Source organism: Eptatretus burgeri, chromosome 16, assembly GCF_056783735.1.
Source record: "Eptatretus burgeri isolate ZD-2024b chromosome 16, Ebu_testis_v1, whole genome shotgun sequence".
NCBI classification, from domain to species: Eukaryota; Metazoa; Chordata; class Myxini; order Myxiniformes; family Myxinidae; genus Eptatretus; species Eptatretus burgeri.
Genome location: NC_140976.1, coordinates 52,689,897 through 52,706,987, shown reverse-complemented (window position 1 = coordinate 52,706,987; position 17,091 = coordinate 52,689,897). Strand labels below are relative to the sequence as shown.

At 43.9% G+C, this 17,091-nt stretch overlaps 1 protein-coding gene across 1 annotated transcript in view; it reads right to left on the bottom strand.

Annotated features, from left to right (window-relative positions):
- Nucleotides 1–3,727: 3,727 nt before the first annotated feature.
- LOC147011071 (nucleoporin p58/p45-like) overlaps nucleotides 3,728–17,091 on the bottom strand; it is a 54,357-nt gene continuing 40,993 nt past the window's right edge. Inside the window, exons 12-14 of the mRNA XM_085859052.1 lie at nucleotides 10,186–10,399; nucleotides 9,449–9,544; nucleotides 3,728–8,223 (exon numbers count right to left, since the gene is read on the bottom strand). Of these exons, the coding sequence (XP_085715178.1) occupies nucleotides 8,048–8,223; nucleotides 9,449–9,544; nucleotides 10,186–10,399 (486 nt within the window). The 3' untranslated portion in view covers nucleotides 3,728–8,047. The remainder of the gene's footprint in view (nucleotides 8,224–9,448; nucleotides 9,545–10,185; nucleotides 10,400–17,091) is intronic.

Below are 17,091 nucleotides of genomic sequence, written 5' to 3'. Positions count from 1 at the left end.
AAGGACATTTTGTGTTGGGATTCCACACCAACGTGCATACATGTATGAAATTCCTCGTCAGAGCACAAAATGGGATTTTATTATCTCAAGACCACACAGACAATCTCAAGTTTTATAAAATGACTCATTAACACACCCACACACAATAGTTCAGTATCTTAATCAACCAATCGTAACATTGAAACAAAACAACATATTTTTTATCCCCACACCCAATCACAGGTTTGAGAATGTCAAATAATACAAAGCAGTAATCATCAGAACCAGCGGTAATAAAGGCATTCGGCAAATGCATAGCCATTGCTATCCAGGACGCATTTATCAAACCAAAATGCCATTATCAAAGTGGAAAACGATGTAGCAAGAATGCTGGAAAGTTTTACCAAGAAATTTTTTAGATTAAATAAATGTTTGAATGGTTTTTTTTTTGGTTCATAGTGAAATTTGTACACAAACCACATGAAAGAAAAAGTGACAAGTATTCTTTTTCAACGAGAGTAGAAAAATAGACAAACAGGCTGTGGGATTTACTCTAACCTAGAGATAACATTGGGGTATCCGTGCCACAAGCCAGGAGTCGAGACTGGAACACCCAGAGGACAATCCAAAACGCAACGAGAACGGCACTCGGTGGAATGCGTACCTCCACCAGGCCGAACAGTTTACATTTTGTATCCCACCGATGGGCCGGATCTGCATCCAGACCTTAACCAAAATCTAATTGGCTTGTTATTGTCACCTACCCAACTCGTGCACCCTGTTTTTCCCGAATCCTTCCGCAGCGTTTTGAGATATCCTGCTCCTATACAAATAAAACAAACAGCGGTGAATGCATAACCTCTATCCACCTTCGGTGGCAGAGGTAATGAAAGTTTAAAATCCAAGCACAGGCATTGAGATTGAGCAGTGAACGTAAGTAAGTGCACGCGCACATTTAGCCTCATGGAAAAGAACGACTTAAGAGAAAAAGTTATCATCCTGACAGTGGGATGGATGGGGAACAAATCGACAATTACCAATCAGTTCAACAAATGAACAGGAAATGAGGGAGGAAGAAGCATGCAGGCAAGATGAGTGGACATTATCAAATGCATAATGGAACAGCATTCCATTCCACATTATATCTGTTGGTTACTTCATTACTCAGGAACAACGTTCGCACTAATGTAGTGCCCCCTGAACATTTGGGCAGCAATTTGGAATTTGTTCAAGGTGCTGATGACAACTGGCCTTCTCTTTGTGGACCTTCAACGTCCACCGCCACAAGCATTAGCACAGTGGGATCGTAGCGAGCAGACGGGTCCCCAACCTAACTGCCGACTGAGGGAGGACACCCTCAACGACGCGATACCTGCAAAGCACCAATCTGACAGTTTATAATCGAGTTGAGAATCAAAGCCAGACCCGATGACTCAGATGACAAGAAGAGCGAGTGCAGGGATAGTTGACAGGGTAGATAAGAAGAAATTGTGGGTGGAAATTGAACATGGCATGAGATGGAGGTGAGCTACTGTCTTGAAGCCTTGGAGGGAATACTGGAATTGGACTGCCTTGGGGAAGCAGTTCCATATGTGCAGTTTTGTGCCAACTTTTATTGCCGACCAAATAAATAAGGCCAGCACCCCACATAGTGTACTATGCACCCCCCCCACGACAAATTGCCACTGAATGTTTTTTTAAGCCTTGGGGTGGTGTACTCAACCACAATAAAATAACTCATTCCCACTATGATTTTTCAGACTATTTCTAACACCACCCTATATAGCCGTATTTTTCATTAAAATGACACCCGCAAATGACTAAAATGTCCACAGTTTTTTCAAGTTACTGTAATATATATATATATATATATATATATATATATATATATATATATATATATATATATACATATACATACAGTAGACTAGGCGTAAGTCGTCACCATCGAGACCGAGAAAAAAGTGACTTCTTAGAAATGTGACGACTTGCGCGTATGCGAACATTCATGATGACTGTGGGGTGAAGGATGAAGTCGCGCGTGGCCTGGACACATATGTGTGAGAGCCGGCAATTGTACCAAAAGGAAAACACAATCCTCGGGGCATAGGTGGGGGTGAGTTGATGAGTTGGAACGTGATCAAGCAAAGATGGAATTCATGAATCAGTTTATCAAAAGTAAAGATAATGAACAACTCTGTAAGACAACTCGTATACCATCGGTGATGGTATGGTGACAAATTACATGACACACAGTCATCGTGGTGATGATTACCACTCAATGCCGATGTGTAAGTGAGTGCGGTAATGTACAAAACAAGCCAATATAAAACCATGATCGGACTTCAACACTAAGCTCGATCGATCCTTTACTTCTTCGCGAAGTAATCCATTATGTTTGACTGCCTCAAACTCTTGGGCATCTGGTGCATGAGAAAGGATTCAAACCGGTCATTGTATTCCATGATGTTGGCTGGGCAATCCTCCACCGAAAGACAGTATCTGCCGAATCGGCCGAAACCGAATATTTGGCTGAGCCGACATTTGCCGAAACCAGATGATGAGCACGTCATCGACATCTTCAAAGGACACACATTTCACACTTCCCACCGGCCTCACGATCTTCTCCACTTGTCCAAATATCTTGCCCTTATTCTTCAAGATATCGTTCAATGTCTGCCGTTTGATGTCCAACTTCTCAGCTATGTCTGTTTTCTTCATCAGTGGACTTGCCTCGCAAAACTGGATAATGTCGTATTTTTCTTGGTAGGTTTTAGTTGTAAGCTTACGCTTAGTCGCCATTGTCCTGCCTGCAGTGCGATCAACGTGTGTACGCAGTTATAAATAGCCTATCACTGGCGGTGTACACCAATGAGCGAGCATCACGATTGCATGAAATCGGGCTTCTCACGAGGCAGCAGTTCCGTGTGACGAGTTAGGAGTGGTAATTTACTTGAATTTCCATTACGTGGGAATGGACAACATCTGACGACTTAGACAAAGTGACGACTTAGAAATGACGACTTACAGATGGATGACCCTTTATTCAAAGGGATTTAACATGAGATAAATTCGGGACTTTTTGACGCTGCCGACTTAGGCGAAGTGACGAGTTACACGCTGCCGACTTACACCTCGTCATATATATATATATATATATATATATATATATATATATATATATATATATATATATATATATATATATATATATATATATATATATATATATATATATGTGTCTTCTTCTTTCGGCTGCTCCCGTTAGGGGTCGCCACAGCGGATCATCCATATGATCCGCATAGTGATTTGGCACATGTTTTACACCGGATGCCCTTCCTGACGCAACCCTGGTCACCTCTTACGACACAGGGATCTGGTACACCTATTTTAACCGGGGTATACACCGGCCCAGTACACTGGTACTCATTTCGCCGACCTCGGAAGGATGACAGGCTGAGTCAACCCCCTGGTGTATTAATTCAGTGGCCCAACGGGGCTTGAACTCAGGACCTTTTTGGATCCCAAGCCACTGCCCGAACCACTGCGCCAACACCAGGATATACATATATATATATATATATATATATATATATATATATATATATATATATATATATATATATATATATATATATATATATATATATATATATATATATATATATATATATATCGGCCCAAATGGCCTTGTAATATACCAAATTAAAGCCCATTATCTAAGAAAAAAAAAAAAAAAGAATAACCATATCATTGCGGTATCACTTTTATTGTTGTGCAAATAAAATGTCATTGTAATCAATACCCCTTTCCTGCTGCAAAATCCTGTGAATTTGGGAATGCTTTTGTTTAATGCATCAAGTTAGACTTTTTTTTCATGGTATTTGACATTGTTACAATAATTTACTGATGAATGAAGTTATTGTTTGTTGTGGAGATTTAGTATTGCAGATAGTGAATACAAAAGTCCAGTTCCAGACCATAGGACTTGTAGATAAGTTCAAATTTTACTTTTATTTAAGTTTCTTTTCCAGATGTAATTATTTCAGTCATATTTCAGCAAATTTTGATCGTAACCTGTTCCATTTTATACTATGCATAATCACTGCATATTAAATACTTGCTAAATGCAATATATTTTTAGAGATATGGTGAACAAAAAGCATCATCATGAATAATCCTGGACAGAACGCAGAGCCTCCTGTGAAGAGGAAAAAGGAGAAAGCACGTGAAAAGACTCAGCCATGTTGTGTAGTACATTTTGTTGGCATCTCTCACGGCATATTCAAGTTCTTCAATGATGACAAAACTGCTCAAGTCAAAATAGACAAAATTCGTGACATCAAGTAGCGCAGACTAGCAGAACCAGTAACGTCCAGTTGTCCAGTTATCGTATGTAGGAACAGTGTAATCTGATCCCAGATGACATCGCTACACATCATGAGTATCATTGGAATTGCTACACACGGTTCATTGGAAACCTAGATTGGCTTCTTGGACAATCATCGTCCACATGAACAGAATCCACACCAGGACAGAGACCCACACGAAGAACTTCCACTGAAAAAGATCATATTCTTTTCAAACCAGATTGCATATTCTGCGAAACCGAAGTAAAAAAGGCAACTAAAGTTAAGGGATCATGGACTACACAAGGCTTGAGCCAATTCACCAGTGATGCATGGAAGTCAGTCCCAGAGATGGCCAAAAATAAGAAAGATGAGAAACTCTTGATACGGATTAGGGGACATGACTTGTTTGCTTGCGAAACAAAATCTCACAGAAAATGCTTAATTGACTACACGCAAACACCAGATAAATGGCGGAGTGAAGATCAAGTAGCATGCGAGATGCAAGGCAGTCTTGTTGAAGCTCATCAAAAAGCATTTGATGCTGTGTGCCTCACTGTCCAGACAAGTGTACTTGAACAAAACAAGGTAGTGAAACTGTCCTCTCTGCATCACATCTATGTATCAGCACTGAGTAAAACTGCCCACAGTAATCCCAACTATCGAAGTGCAAATCTGAAAGCCAAACTGATGAAAATGTTCATTGACCAAATAGCATTTTGTGAAATGAGCAACTCTGGGAAATTCCAGTCTCCTATCATCTTCAGTTCTACACTAGATGTCAAAACAGCTGTTAAGCAAGCATTTTTGTTGGGATGAACTGACACCATAGAAAGTGTGGGGATAATGCTGCGTCACATGATTGCTGAATCTTACGAGAAATCGCCTGAACTGAAATGGCCACCTGTTCCTCAGGATCTCGAGTTCCTCAATATTCCAGAAGCCTTGACCAAGCTGCTGTCATACATCATTTGTGAAAAGGAAAGTCCTAGCACACCACGGGTCCAGAGACTTGTGGAATCGATAGGGCAGGACATTTGTAGAGCATTGACAAATGGAACATGGAAGCTGCCCACACATATCCAGATGGTCATGTCATTGCGCCACTTGTTCCGAAGTAAATCACTTATCAACCTTATACACAGATTGGGCCACTGTGAAAGCTATGATTTATCTCTGGAGCTTGAAACAGCATTGACAGAGGCTGTTGAGTTATCATCTTCGTTGCTGTCTAACCAAGTCGTCAAGAATCCATCATCTCCATCGGTGTTCCATTCAAAGCTTGACAATTTTGATAAACTATTGAATAACTTGACTGGAAAGGGATCTGCACATACGGCAAACGGTATAATGCTGCAGGAGGTAGCTGGTGATAGAGATGACCATAGAGGCAGCACAGAACTTCCTTCTGTCCCCAGGACCAAGAAAAGGACGCTGACTGACTACACCAGAAACACTTCCAGAATGCTATATCTCCCTGAGGCGAAGTCCAACACTGCAGATATCCCAGCTGTTTCAACCTGATGTTCCATCGTTGATGGATGCATCCCATAAACTGAACATTCTTTTGTTGCTTATGCATACAATGATGGGCAAATGTTGCAAGACCAACGCTTTCTCCAGCTCATCAAGGTCATGGATGGGTGATGATGAAGCAGGGTCTCCAGTCACTTTGGTATGAGGGATTATGCCAACCGCAAAAATCTTCAGGACATATCTGCTGAAGATACAGATGAGGAAGAGTTAGACCTGGATGTCACTAGTGACAGCTATGGTGATAGTGACAGCTGTGATGTCAAAGACTGATGATCTTGCCAATGTTGTGTGTGTGTGTGTTTGTGTGGGGGGGGGCATAGGTGTGTGTGGGGGGGCATAGGTGTGTGTGGGGGGGCATAGGTGTGTGAACTCATGACTTAGGTGTGTAGACTACACGCAAACACGTAGAGTTCACACATAGGTGTGTGAACTCTACCCACTAACTTAGGCATGTGTGTGTACTTGCACTAGTTTGTTCATTGACATTCTTGTTTGTTAGTATTAGCAAGACAGGTCGTTATCTGATATTATATAACATCAATGATACACAATGTTCTTAATGCATCTGATGTTGTGCTGGATATTGGAGTGATAACAGCTGTAAAAAAAAAAAAATATATATATATATATATATATATATATATATATATATATATATATATATATATATATGTGAGGTATCGACACATCTACCTGTGGATGTTGAGCATATTACCAATAAAACGAGCACAATTAGAAATTTTTTAAGGGAAGAGTTCATCCGGATTTTGTAGCAGGGATAGAGTACATACATTAGTTGAAGTTTACTTGTGCAACAATAAAAGTGACACAATGACATGGTTATTCATTTTTTTTTTAGATAATGGGATTTCATTAGGTATATTACAAGGCCATTTGGGCCCATATATATGATTACAGTGACTTGAAGAAACTGAACATTTTAGTCATTCGCGGATGTCATTTTAATGAAAAATATGGATACATAGGGCGGTGTTAGAAATAGTCTGAAAAATCATAGTGGGAATGAGTTATTTTACTGTTACCACTTGATATGGGGTTGAGTACACCCCAAGGCTTAAAAATGATTCAGTGGCAATTTGTTGCGGGGGGGGGGGGGATGCATCGCACGCGATGTGGGCTGCCGGCCTAAAAGTTTAGCTTTCAATTTCCCATACTTGGAAAAACGAAAAAAAAAAATATATATATATATATATATATATATATATATATATATATATATATATATATATATATATATATATATATATATACATCTCCAAAAAATCATATATATTGATAAACAACCACACAATTCAATGCAAACAGTATGCAACTTTCACTCATTAAAGCCGCAACATTAAATTTTTTAATATTTGCATAGTCAATACACGTACAACAGAAAGGCAAGGCTTATCTGATGCCCTTGTGAAGCAAATGTGAAAAATTGCTATTTTGACTTGCTTTGCCAAAGAACTAACCCTGGACACAAAAACATTTAAGTATTTATTTTTAACATTTCGACTCAACTTTTTCTGCACCGTTTTATTATTCTAACTGGAGCTTGTTCACACACTCTGTTCTGGCGACTCAGATGTGGGATAAAATGGGAGGGATTGGAAAATGAATTAGCTATCAAAATCAAATAAACTAACATGGCCAATCAAAAGCGTAATCGGCACAAGAGTTATGCAAAAATTAAGGAATCCCCATCTCCTCTCCCCGAAAACTTAGACACCACTTTTCTTCCTCCCCCCACCTTCCTCCCCACCTCCAAACACACTTTATAACCTTCCTAACCGTGCAGGCTAGTTTTCTTTCTCACCTTCCCTTTTCTTTAGCAACCACCCCCAACAGCATCGAAAATTTGCGTGAGGCTCACATTCCCACAAGTCTTGCATTGCATGAGATGATTAGGGGAGAGGATTTCAATTAAACATGGAATTGGTGGTGCACTGGCAAACTAGAGAGAGATGAGTCTGCAAACAGGTACTCCGGTTTGGCTGCTCAATAGCAGGACTCAAGGTTGGCAGTTGGCAATTGAGAACATTTGTGCAAAAATGGTACACGTTATATTCTTCGGTCTGACATTAAACGGCATTGCAACTCCTTGTTGTGAGAATGAATCTTAAAAGGTTTTACACCGTCGCTCCCAAACCGCCGTCCTCCACGCTGCTACAACCGGATCACTTCTTCCCTCGCTTGTTACCCGGTGGTGGCTTTTTAAGCTGCAGAGGTTGTACGGACGCAAGGCTGAGGGAAGGGGTGTTGGAAGTTGTATTGAATGTCAGGCCAGCAGACTGTGCCATGCCTGGGTTGCCAAAACTAAAACCAGTTGAGGTTCCACTTGTAGCCCCAAACCCTATAGCAGGAGGGGGGAGGGGAGTAGGGGCGTTTGAGGCAAGGGAAGCAAAGGCGAAAGAGAAAAAAAAAGGTCAAAAATCGATTTTGTTAAAGTTACACAGATAAATTGTGCAAGAATGTCTCCAGATGGAGAGCAATAAAATCCAGCGTAAAGGGACTTTAAGTAGGCACAAGGTAACATAGCAATGCGGTTTCGCAACCACTTCTTCCTGGGAAATGTCAAGTACGATGGCTTTGCTCACATAGTTCTTGAGGCTAACTGTTGCTGTGTGAGAGAGATACTTATGCCAAGGCCTGCCGAAGTTTAATGCACACCTCTGGACTGCCACATCTGCTCATAGCCATGGGAAGAACAATTGTAATGAAAAATTGCAAGTCATCTCCACAGCTGGCCTCCCCCATCACCGCCACCACGCAAGGTGGTTTTATATGCTACACATTGCAGTTGACATACAGAATGTTTTTTCAGTTTTATTACATAGATTTTAGATGTCAAAAACAAACCTGACACTTGCATTATTACCGGAGTAAAAAAAGAAAAAAAAAACGAAAAGAAGAGCGATAACACAAGGTGAGACATGCAAAGAGAAGACCAAGCAAGCTCGACACTCCATAGAACTATTTCTAATATACAAACTATCATGACTGGCTGGCAGGATAGCTTCGAGGTATGCACACTTGCCTCCGAGCTGTCTAACCTGGGATTGAATCTTGGCCGAGCTATAAACTGTACTCCTGTTTTGCATATAGGGCGAGGTATCGATGTGTGTGTGTGTGTGGTCCCTTTGATGAATATTAAAACTGGGCGTCCAGTCTGCCAGCATTAGCTGTTGGACGTGAAAGATTCCATGACGTCCTTCACAAACAGGAGGTGAGCTATTGCCAGCACTCTGAACAAAATCAAAATTCCCTGCCCTGATTGACTGCTGGGAACGCAATGACAAACCACCCAGCATAACCCTTGTCAAGAACCAACACTCTGTAAAGAGTGTGGTTCAGCTCATAATCATCATTGCAACTTGATCAATCGCTCGCCTAATGCAATATTTCGAAAGGTGTCTATATTGTCGAATGATGGAGCATTTAGTACACGGCTCGTGATCGCGAAATCCCAACTTCAAATCTCATACATCGTGTTGGTTTCTCTACCAAAAGCCTCCCAAGCCAGCCAATTATGTGGTGCTGTGTCTTGTGACAAGTGAAATGAGGAAAGGGATTCGTACCTGCGCTCAGACTGCCAACGGGCTTTGCAGCTCCAAACCCACCAAACCCAGTTCCAATGGTGGATCCAATACCCAAGGAAGATCCAAGCAAAGAACCTGCAGAAATCACACAAAAAAGTGCCATTTTCACCCAGCACGCATCAGCTTGAGAGTAAAGGACATAAAATGACTGCAGCAGAAATTTGTTCAAACAACGATGTACGGTGTGGCCAAACTACATCTCCCGTATGATGTCATTTCCGATTTCTAACATTTGTTCAAAATCCAATGAGAAATTCGTTCTCAAATTTGAAAGGGCTCATGTTAATCACCACCACCACCACAAGGCAAGACGAGTTTCAAAAGAACTTGAGAAGGGATAGACCAAAAATTGTAATTGTAGAATGAAGAACTAGTCTTGCTCATGTATAGGTCATGGACAAAAATAAAAAACGTAAACACCAATGTAAAGTTACCAATAGGGCATTGGGCCACCACATGCTGCCAGCACAACCTGTATGCGCCGTGGAATCGAGTTCCCCAAGCTGTTATAAGTACTAAACAATAAGTACTCTTTCTCAAAACGAAACAATAAGGAAGACATTCGAAGTCAAAGCAAATTGAATAACCATCAGCAGTTGAGAATTTGGTGCCGTTTGGACAAAATGAACATTCGTTTTCCCGGTTCTTTTGCTATTTGCCTTCTCTATATAACATGCTTTCGCACTCATCCACTAAGAACCTCATGCATTCTGCACCTTGTGCCTGAGAAGCCAAAGGGACTTGCTGCTGTGCAAGCGAGGCCGCAAGGGCGAGTGCAGCTGGGTTGTGGATAGCACTGAAGGGCATAGGGCCCGTGAGGACACTGGGAACGGAGCGACTCTGCTTCTCCGCTTGCTGCCGAGCGGCAAAAATATCGGTGGAATCGCCGAAGCGTGCCTTACGTAGGCTCAGGAATTGCCCCTTTTGTCTCTGTAGGAGGAGGGAGCAAAGCAAAATGGAAGGAGAAGATATACATCACAGTTATAAATAACTTGTATATGGAAAGAACTTCTTCTTCTTCCTCTTTCGGCTTGCTCCCGTTAGGGGTCGCCACAGCGGACCAACTGTCTCCATTTCGCTCTATCCTCCACATCTTCCATTGACACTCCAACCACCCGCATGTCCGCCCTCACTGCATCCATGAACCTCTTCTTTGGCCTCCCTCTTCTCCTCCTGCCTGGCGGCTCCATCTTCAACATCCTTCTCCCGATATACTCCGTTTCCCTCCTGTGCACATGTCCAAACCATCTCAATCTCGCCTCTCTCACTTTGTTTCCAAACCGTCCCACCTGCGCTGTCCCTCTAATACACTCATTTCTTATCCTATCCATCCTCGTCACTCCCAACGAGAATCGCAGCATCTTTAACTCTGCCACCTCAAGCTCTGCTTCCTGTCTTTCTGTTAGCGCCACCGCCTCCAAACCATACAACATAGCTGGTCTCACTACCGTCTTGTATACTTTCCCCTTCACTCTTGCAGCTACCCTTCTGTCACAAATCACTCCTGCAACTCTTCTCCACCCACTCCATCCTGCCTGCACTCTCTTTTTCACTTCTCTCCCACACTCTCCGTTACTTTGGACAGTTGATCCCAAGTATTTAAACCAATCCACCTTCCCCACCTCAACTCCTTGCAACTGCACCATACCACCACCCTCCCTCTCATTTACGCACATGTACTCCGTCTTACTCCTACTGACTAACATTCCCCTTCTCTCCAGTGCGTACCTCCACCTCTCAAGGCTCGATTCAGCCTGCTCCCTACTCTCCCTACAGATCATGATGTCATCCGCGAACATCATGGTCCATGGAGACTCCAGTCTGATCTCGTCCGTCAACCTGTCCATCACCATTGCAAACAGGAAAGGGCTCAGAGTCGATCCTTGGTGCAATCCCACTTTAACCTTAAACCGGTCCGTCATTCCTACCGCACACCTCACCGCTGTCACACTGTCCTCATACATATCCTGCACGATCCTCACATACTTCTCCACCACTCCCGACTTCCTCATACAATACCACAACTCCTCTCTTGGCACCCTATCATAAGCTTTCTCTAAATCCACAAACACACAATGTAACTCTTTCTGGCCTTCCCTATACTTCTCCATCAACATTCTCAAAGCAAACATCGCATCAGTGGTGCTCTTTCCTGGCATAAACCCATATTGCTGCTCACAGATCATCACCTCTCCTCTCAACCGAGCTTCCACTACTCTTTCCCACAACTTCATGGTGTGGCTTAACAACTTTATCCCTCTGTAATTTCCACAGCTCTGCACATCACCTTTATTCTTGAAAATCGGAACCAGCACACTTAATCTCCACTCCTCCGGCATCCTCTCACTTTCCAAGACTTTATTAAACAATCTGGTTAACAACCCCACTGCCATCTCTCCTAAGCACTTCCATGCCTCCACTGGTATACCATCTGGGCCAACCGCCTTTCCACTTTTCATCCTCTTCATAGCAGTCCTCACTTCATCCTTACTGATCCACCCCACTTCCAGATTCACTATCTCCACCTCTTCCAACCTTCTCTCTCTCTCATTTTCTTCATTCATCAGCTCCTCAAAGTACTCCATCCACCTTCTCAACACACTCTCCTCGCTCGTCAGCACATTCCCATTTGCGTCCTTTATCACCCTAACCTGCAGCACCCTAACCTGCAGCCCTAACCTAACCTTCCCAGCTCGGTCCCTCTGTCTTGCCAATCGGTATAAATCCTTTTCCCCTTCTTTTGTATCCAACTTCTCATACAGCTCGTCATATGCCTTTTCCTTGGCCTTAGCCACCTCTCTTTTTGCTTTTCGAAAGCAAAAAGAACATGTTAGCCTTTCTTTTCAGTTCAGGCATGTTAGCCTGAACAAAAAGAACAAAGCCTTTCTTTTTGCTTGTATATGGAAAGAACATGTTATGAAATTTTTGTTAGACTCATCAAAACAAAACATCACTGCAATAAACTTGTTTTCAGAAATATCTAAATAATAATGTGCTTGTCAGTCTGTCTGTCTGTCTGTCTGTCCCTCCATCACATGTTGCGAGATGACAGAACCTCATGAGATTGTGAATGAAACGTTTTGTCATTATTACGGTGGATGATATTAGGGTGTATAGGAGAAGAGAAACAGTCAGATATAAACCATTTCAATGAGGTAATGAAGAAATAACATGTTATAATGTAAGGGTGCCCTCTTGCTTTAAAGAATGGATAGAAAGGAGGTGGGGTGGGGAAGAGAGTTGGGGTTGAAGCTTTATGGTGTGGGGGGGAGAATTGAGGACTTGGGTTTGGGGTTTGAAGGGAGTGGATGATGGGGTTTCGAGGGCGACGAGGGCTTGTGGTTGGGGTTTCGAGGGCGACGAGGGCTTGGGGTTGGGGTTTCGAGGGCTTGGGCTTGGGGTTTCGTGGGCGACGAGGGCTTGGGGTTTCGAGGGCGATGAGGGCTTGGGCTTGGGGTTTCGAGGGCGACGAGGGCTTGGGCTTGGGGTTTCGAGGGCGACGAGGGCTTGGGCTTGGGGTTTCGAGGGCGACGAGGGCTTGGGCTTGGGGTTTCGAGGGCGACGAGGGCTTGGGCTTGGGGTTTCGAGGGCGACGAGGGCTTGGGCTTGGGGTTTCGAGGGCGACGAGGGCTTGGGCTTGGGGTTTCGAGGGCGACGAGGGCTTGGGCTTGGGGTTTCGAGGGCGACGAGGGCTTGGGCTTGGGCTTGGAGTTTCGAGGGCGACGAGGGCTTGGGCTTGGAGTTTCGAGGGCGACGAGGGCTTGGGCTTGGGGTTTCGAGGGCAACGAGGGCTTGGGCTTGGGGTTTCGAGGGCAACGAGGGCTTGGGCTTGGGGTTTCGAGGGCTCAGGGGCGACGAGGGCTCGGGGTCTCGAGGGCGACGAGGGCTCGGGGTCTCGAGGACTCGGGGTTGGGGGAAGCGAAAGGGGTGGGGGGGGTGGTTTTATTGAATCAAGTAACTCTATTCTGTTATATTATGCCTTGGTTTTTCAAACCCGGGGCGCGACCCCAAGTGGGGTCGCCGAGCAAATTTCGTGGGGTCGCGGGCGTCCGCTTGCAGCGAAAAAAAATTGTCTATTTTCGATCAGTGTTTGCTTTTACGGGATGTAATATAAACGGTTCGTTCAAAGCATGGGAACCGGCGCAACATGACGCTTGGAATGTGATCCAGCCGATGCGCGGTCTCGCTGAAGGGCGGTTCATTTTGTCGGGAAATTAGTGGTTTGATCCACGGCCTCTCAGACTCAGACTCTGTCTCTATCATTAACGTCTATTCACGTCTCCACGTACGACTCGAGACCTTATTTGTGATGGCAGCACCGGCCACCAGCAAGTCTCGAGAACGTTCTTACCAGGATAAATTTCTGGACCTTGGATTTTACTACGTGGTGGATAAAAGTGGGGCACAGAGGCCTCAGTGTGTCATTTGTTTCGAAGTGCTTTCTTCGGAGTCATTGAAACAAAATAAGTTGCAGGGTCATTTGACGACAAAACGCGCCTTATCAGGATAAGGAGAGAGCGTTCTTTGAGAGGAAACTTCTTGCACTCAAGAATACGCGTCTTGACAGAGAGGGTACATGCCATCAGACCAATTCTCGGGCATTAGAGGCCTCGTATCGAGTGCCGCTCCATGTTGCCAAGACTAAAAAGCCTGACTCCATTGCGGAAGAACTCGTGCTGCCATATGCAAAGGACATGGTATCTCTGATGGTTGGGGAGGAAGCGGCGAAGAAACTGGCAGTTATACCCCTCTCTGACAACACCATCCAACGCAGAATTGAAGATATGAGTTTGGACGTAACGGCTCAGGTCGTACAGAAGATCAAGGAATCGCCGTGGCATGCCATACAGTTGGACGAGTCCACTGATATCGCATAGTACGCGCAACTCATCGTCTGGGTCCGCTTCATCAAGGCTGATAACTTTGTCGATGAGCCTCTGCTCATCAAACCATTGGAGGCCACCACCAAAGTCGGACATTTTTGGGAAAGTAGAACAGTTTTATTGTGACCCTGATCTGGACTTCGGAAAGTTGCTCGGTTCTACAACAGACGGCATGCCAGCAATGGTAGGAGTGCGTTCTGGATTCAAGGCTAAATTGCTTGAGGTGGCTCCTCAGACCTCCATGGTTCACTGCATGATTCACCGAGAAGCGCTCGCCTCTTGTACTTTGCCAGAAACCTTGCAGAGCGTGCTCTCAGAAGTCGTAAAAATGGTGAATCACATCAAATCGAGTGCCCTCAACACTAGGTTATTCAGGCTATTCTGCCAGGAGATGGACGCCGACCATAAGAATTTACTATTCTACACTTAAATCAGATGGTTATCTTGAGGAAACCTTCTTCTACGCGTTTACGAGCTCAAAGATGAACTGAAGGAGTTCCTACGCACACAAGTTAAAACGGCATGGGTAGCGTTGCTTGAGTCAGACTCTTGGCTGTCAGAACTGTGCTATCTCGTTGACATCGTTGAACATCTCAATGTCCTCAACCGCTCCCTCCAAGGCAAAGACGCCAACCTCATTATTTTTCATGACAAAATGAACGGATTTCTGGCGACTCTAAAATTACTGGCAGACAAAGCAGCTGTTAAGCGCTTCAGCCTTTCCCCCCCCCCCCCCCCGTCTGGTGGAGCATCTAACAACCTGCCAGTACGATGATACTGAGCTCGACAGTCTTTCTGGGGAGATAGCACGTCACCTTCGGTCGCTCATTGAACAGTTCGAGCACTATTTCCCTGAGCTGGATGTGCAGTCCTTTTCTGTGGTTCGGGACCCTTTCATGGCTCCACTGGACTCGATTGCTGATGAAGATGATACAGCGCAGGAAGAGCTTGTACAGCTCCAGCAGGATTCAGGAGTGCAGGCTCTTGCGCGGACGAATTCGTTGTCGACATTCTGGTGAAAAATGCTGCCATCGTACCCGACCCTGTCACGGCTCGCTATTGAGGTTCTCATGCCATATCCTTCATCATACTTTTGTGAGCAGTCGTTCTCCACCATGGTGGTGATTAAAACAAAGTACAGAAATCACCTAGAAATGGAGCATTATATGATCCTGGCATTGTCATCTACTTCTCCACGAATAGAGAAGTTGGTTTCTGAAAAACAGGTTCATCCTTCTCACTGATATATCTAAATGTCATTCGGACTAAACTTCTGAATCATTCAACTGTATTATTTTGATACTGTCGGCTATTCTCCGTTTACTTGTCTATGAAAACATGACGATAGTGAATAAAGTAAACAGTAAATGTTCTTGTGTCATATGAAATCTTATCTTATATATTATGAATTGGGTTTTGAATCTTTTGGGTCACGCGATGTAGAGAGGTTCTGAAATTGGGTCGCCACTAAAAAAAGTTTGAAAACCACTGTATTATGCAAACCATGGTGTCCATGCGTGCATTCGTTTGTCTCACGTTTATGGTGGCTGCTTCCCGCGCTGCATTTGAAAAGCTCAACATTCACTTTTGAAATGATGGGGAAACAAGAATTTATTTTAATTTTAGGAATGGCACTGCAAAAAACAAAACCAGTGCCTACCTGTACCACAAAAGCTCAGAGTATCAAAAATACAAATAAGAGAATAATAATAAGTAGCCAAAACCCCGTCACAGACGGATTCCGTTCCATGAGCCCAATATGACAACCAGTGGCGGCTCTTGTAAGAGCCGGATCCCAGTCGATGTACTCCATGGCCTTACCTAATAAGGCCTACAAAACGTCCTTGTACACGAAATTTTTGGTGTGCACTATTCCTTGTGAAGAAGTCCCCTGATTTGTGCACGTGTCTACTTTGACGTACAAACACCGTGTCAAAACTTCTCAGGTCACAGTCCTGAGAAAAACGTGACGCGACCGCGAGGAGGAGCACAAAATTGGTCCTTCAGTATTAATATATAGATAATAATAATTATAATAATAATAATAAAAAAAAGAAAAACAAGGTGATCGAATCGTACATACAAAACAACATCATCCTAAGTACACTGTAGTAGACCAAGATATTTGTGTGTTCCAGAGCAGAAAGCCTTGATCCCGGATGTTGGCGGGTAACCTACAGTGGCATCTGGTAAATTGATCTACACTGATATTTATGCAGCCATATAGGAGCGGTCATACTGAACAAGTGACCAGTGACCACTCTGTCTTGCCAGTAAGACACTGCAGAGCATAACTTCCAAAGGAAGCACGAGCTCTGGTGAACTTTGATATAATCCATGATGGAGGTAGCATGGTCTTCAGAAGTGCTGGAACAACTTCTGTGTGCAGTCTGGACATCAGACCCAGACCTGCTACAGTTCTCCTGTGTGGTAGGGATCAATATTCAATTCCGGTAGAGGGGGCCTTGATGATACGTACAGCATGACATTGCACATCATCCAGCTTTTTAAGATACATGGCAGTTGCAGACATCCATATGATGGGAGCAAATACCATTGTGCTCCAGACATGGGCTTTGTACACTTGGGCTCGGCCAAGCGGATCTAAGTATGGACCAATACTGCGAAGGACACTCACTCTTTGTCCAGCTCTAACGGCAATCGAGTTCACGTGAGACTGGAAACCCAAGCTCCAGGAGAACCTGACTCCAAGTATGTGAAGCTCGTGTACATGCTGCA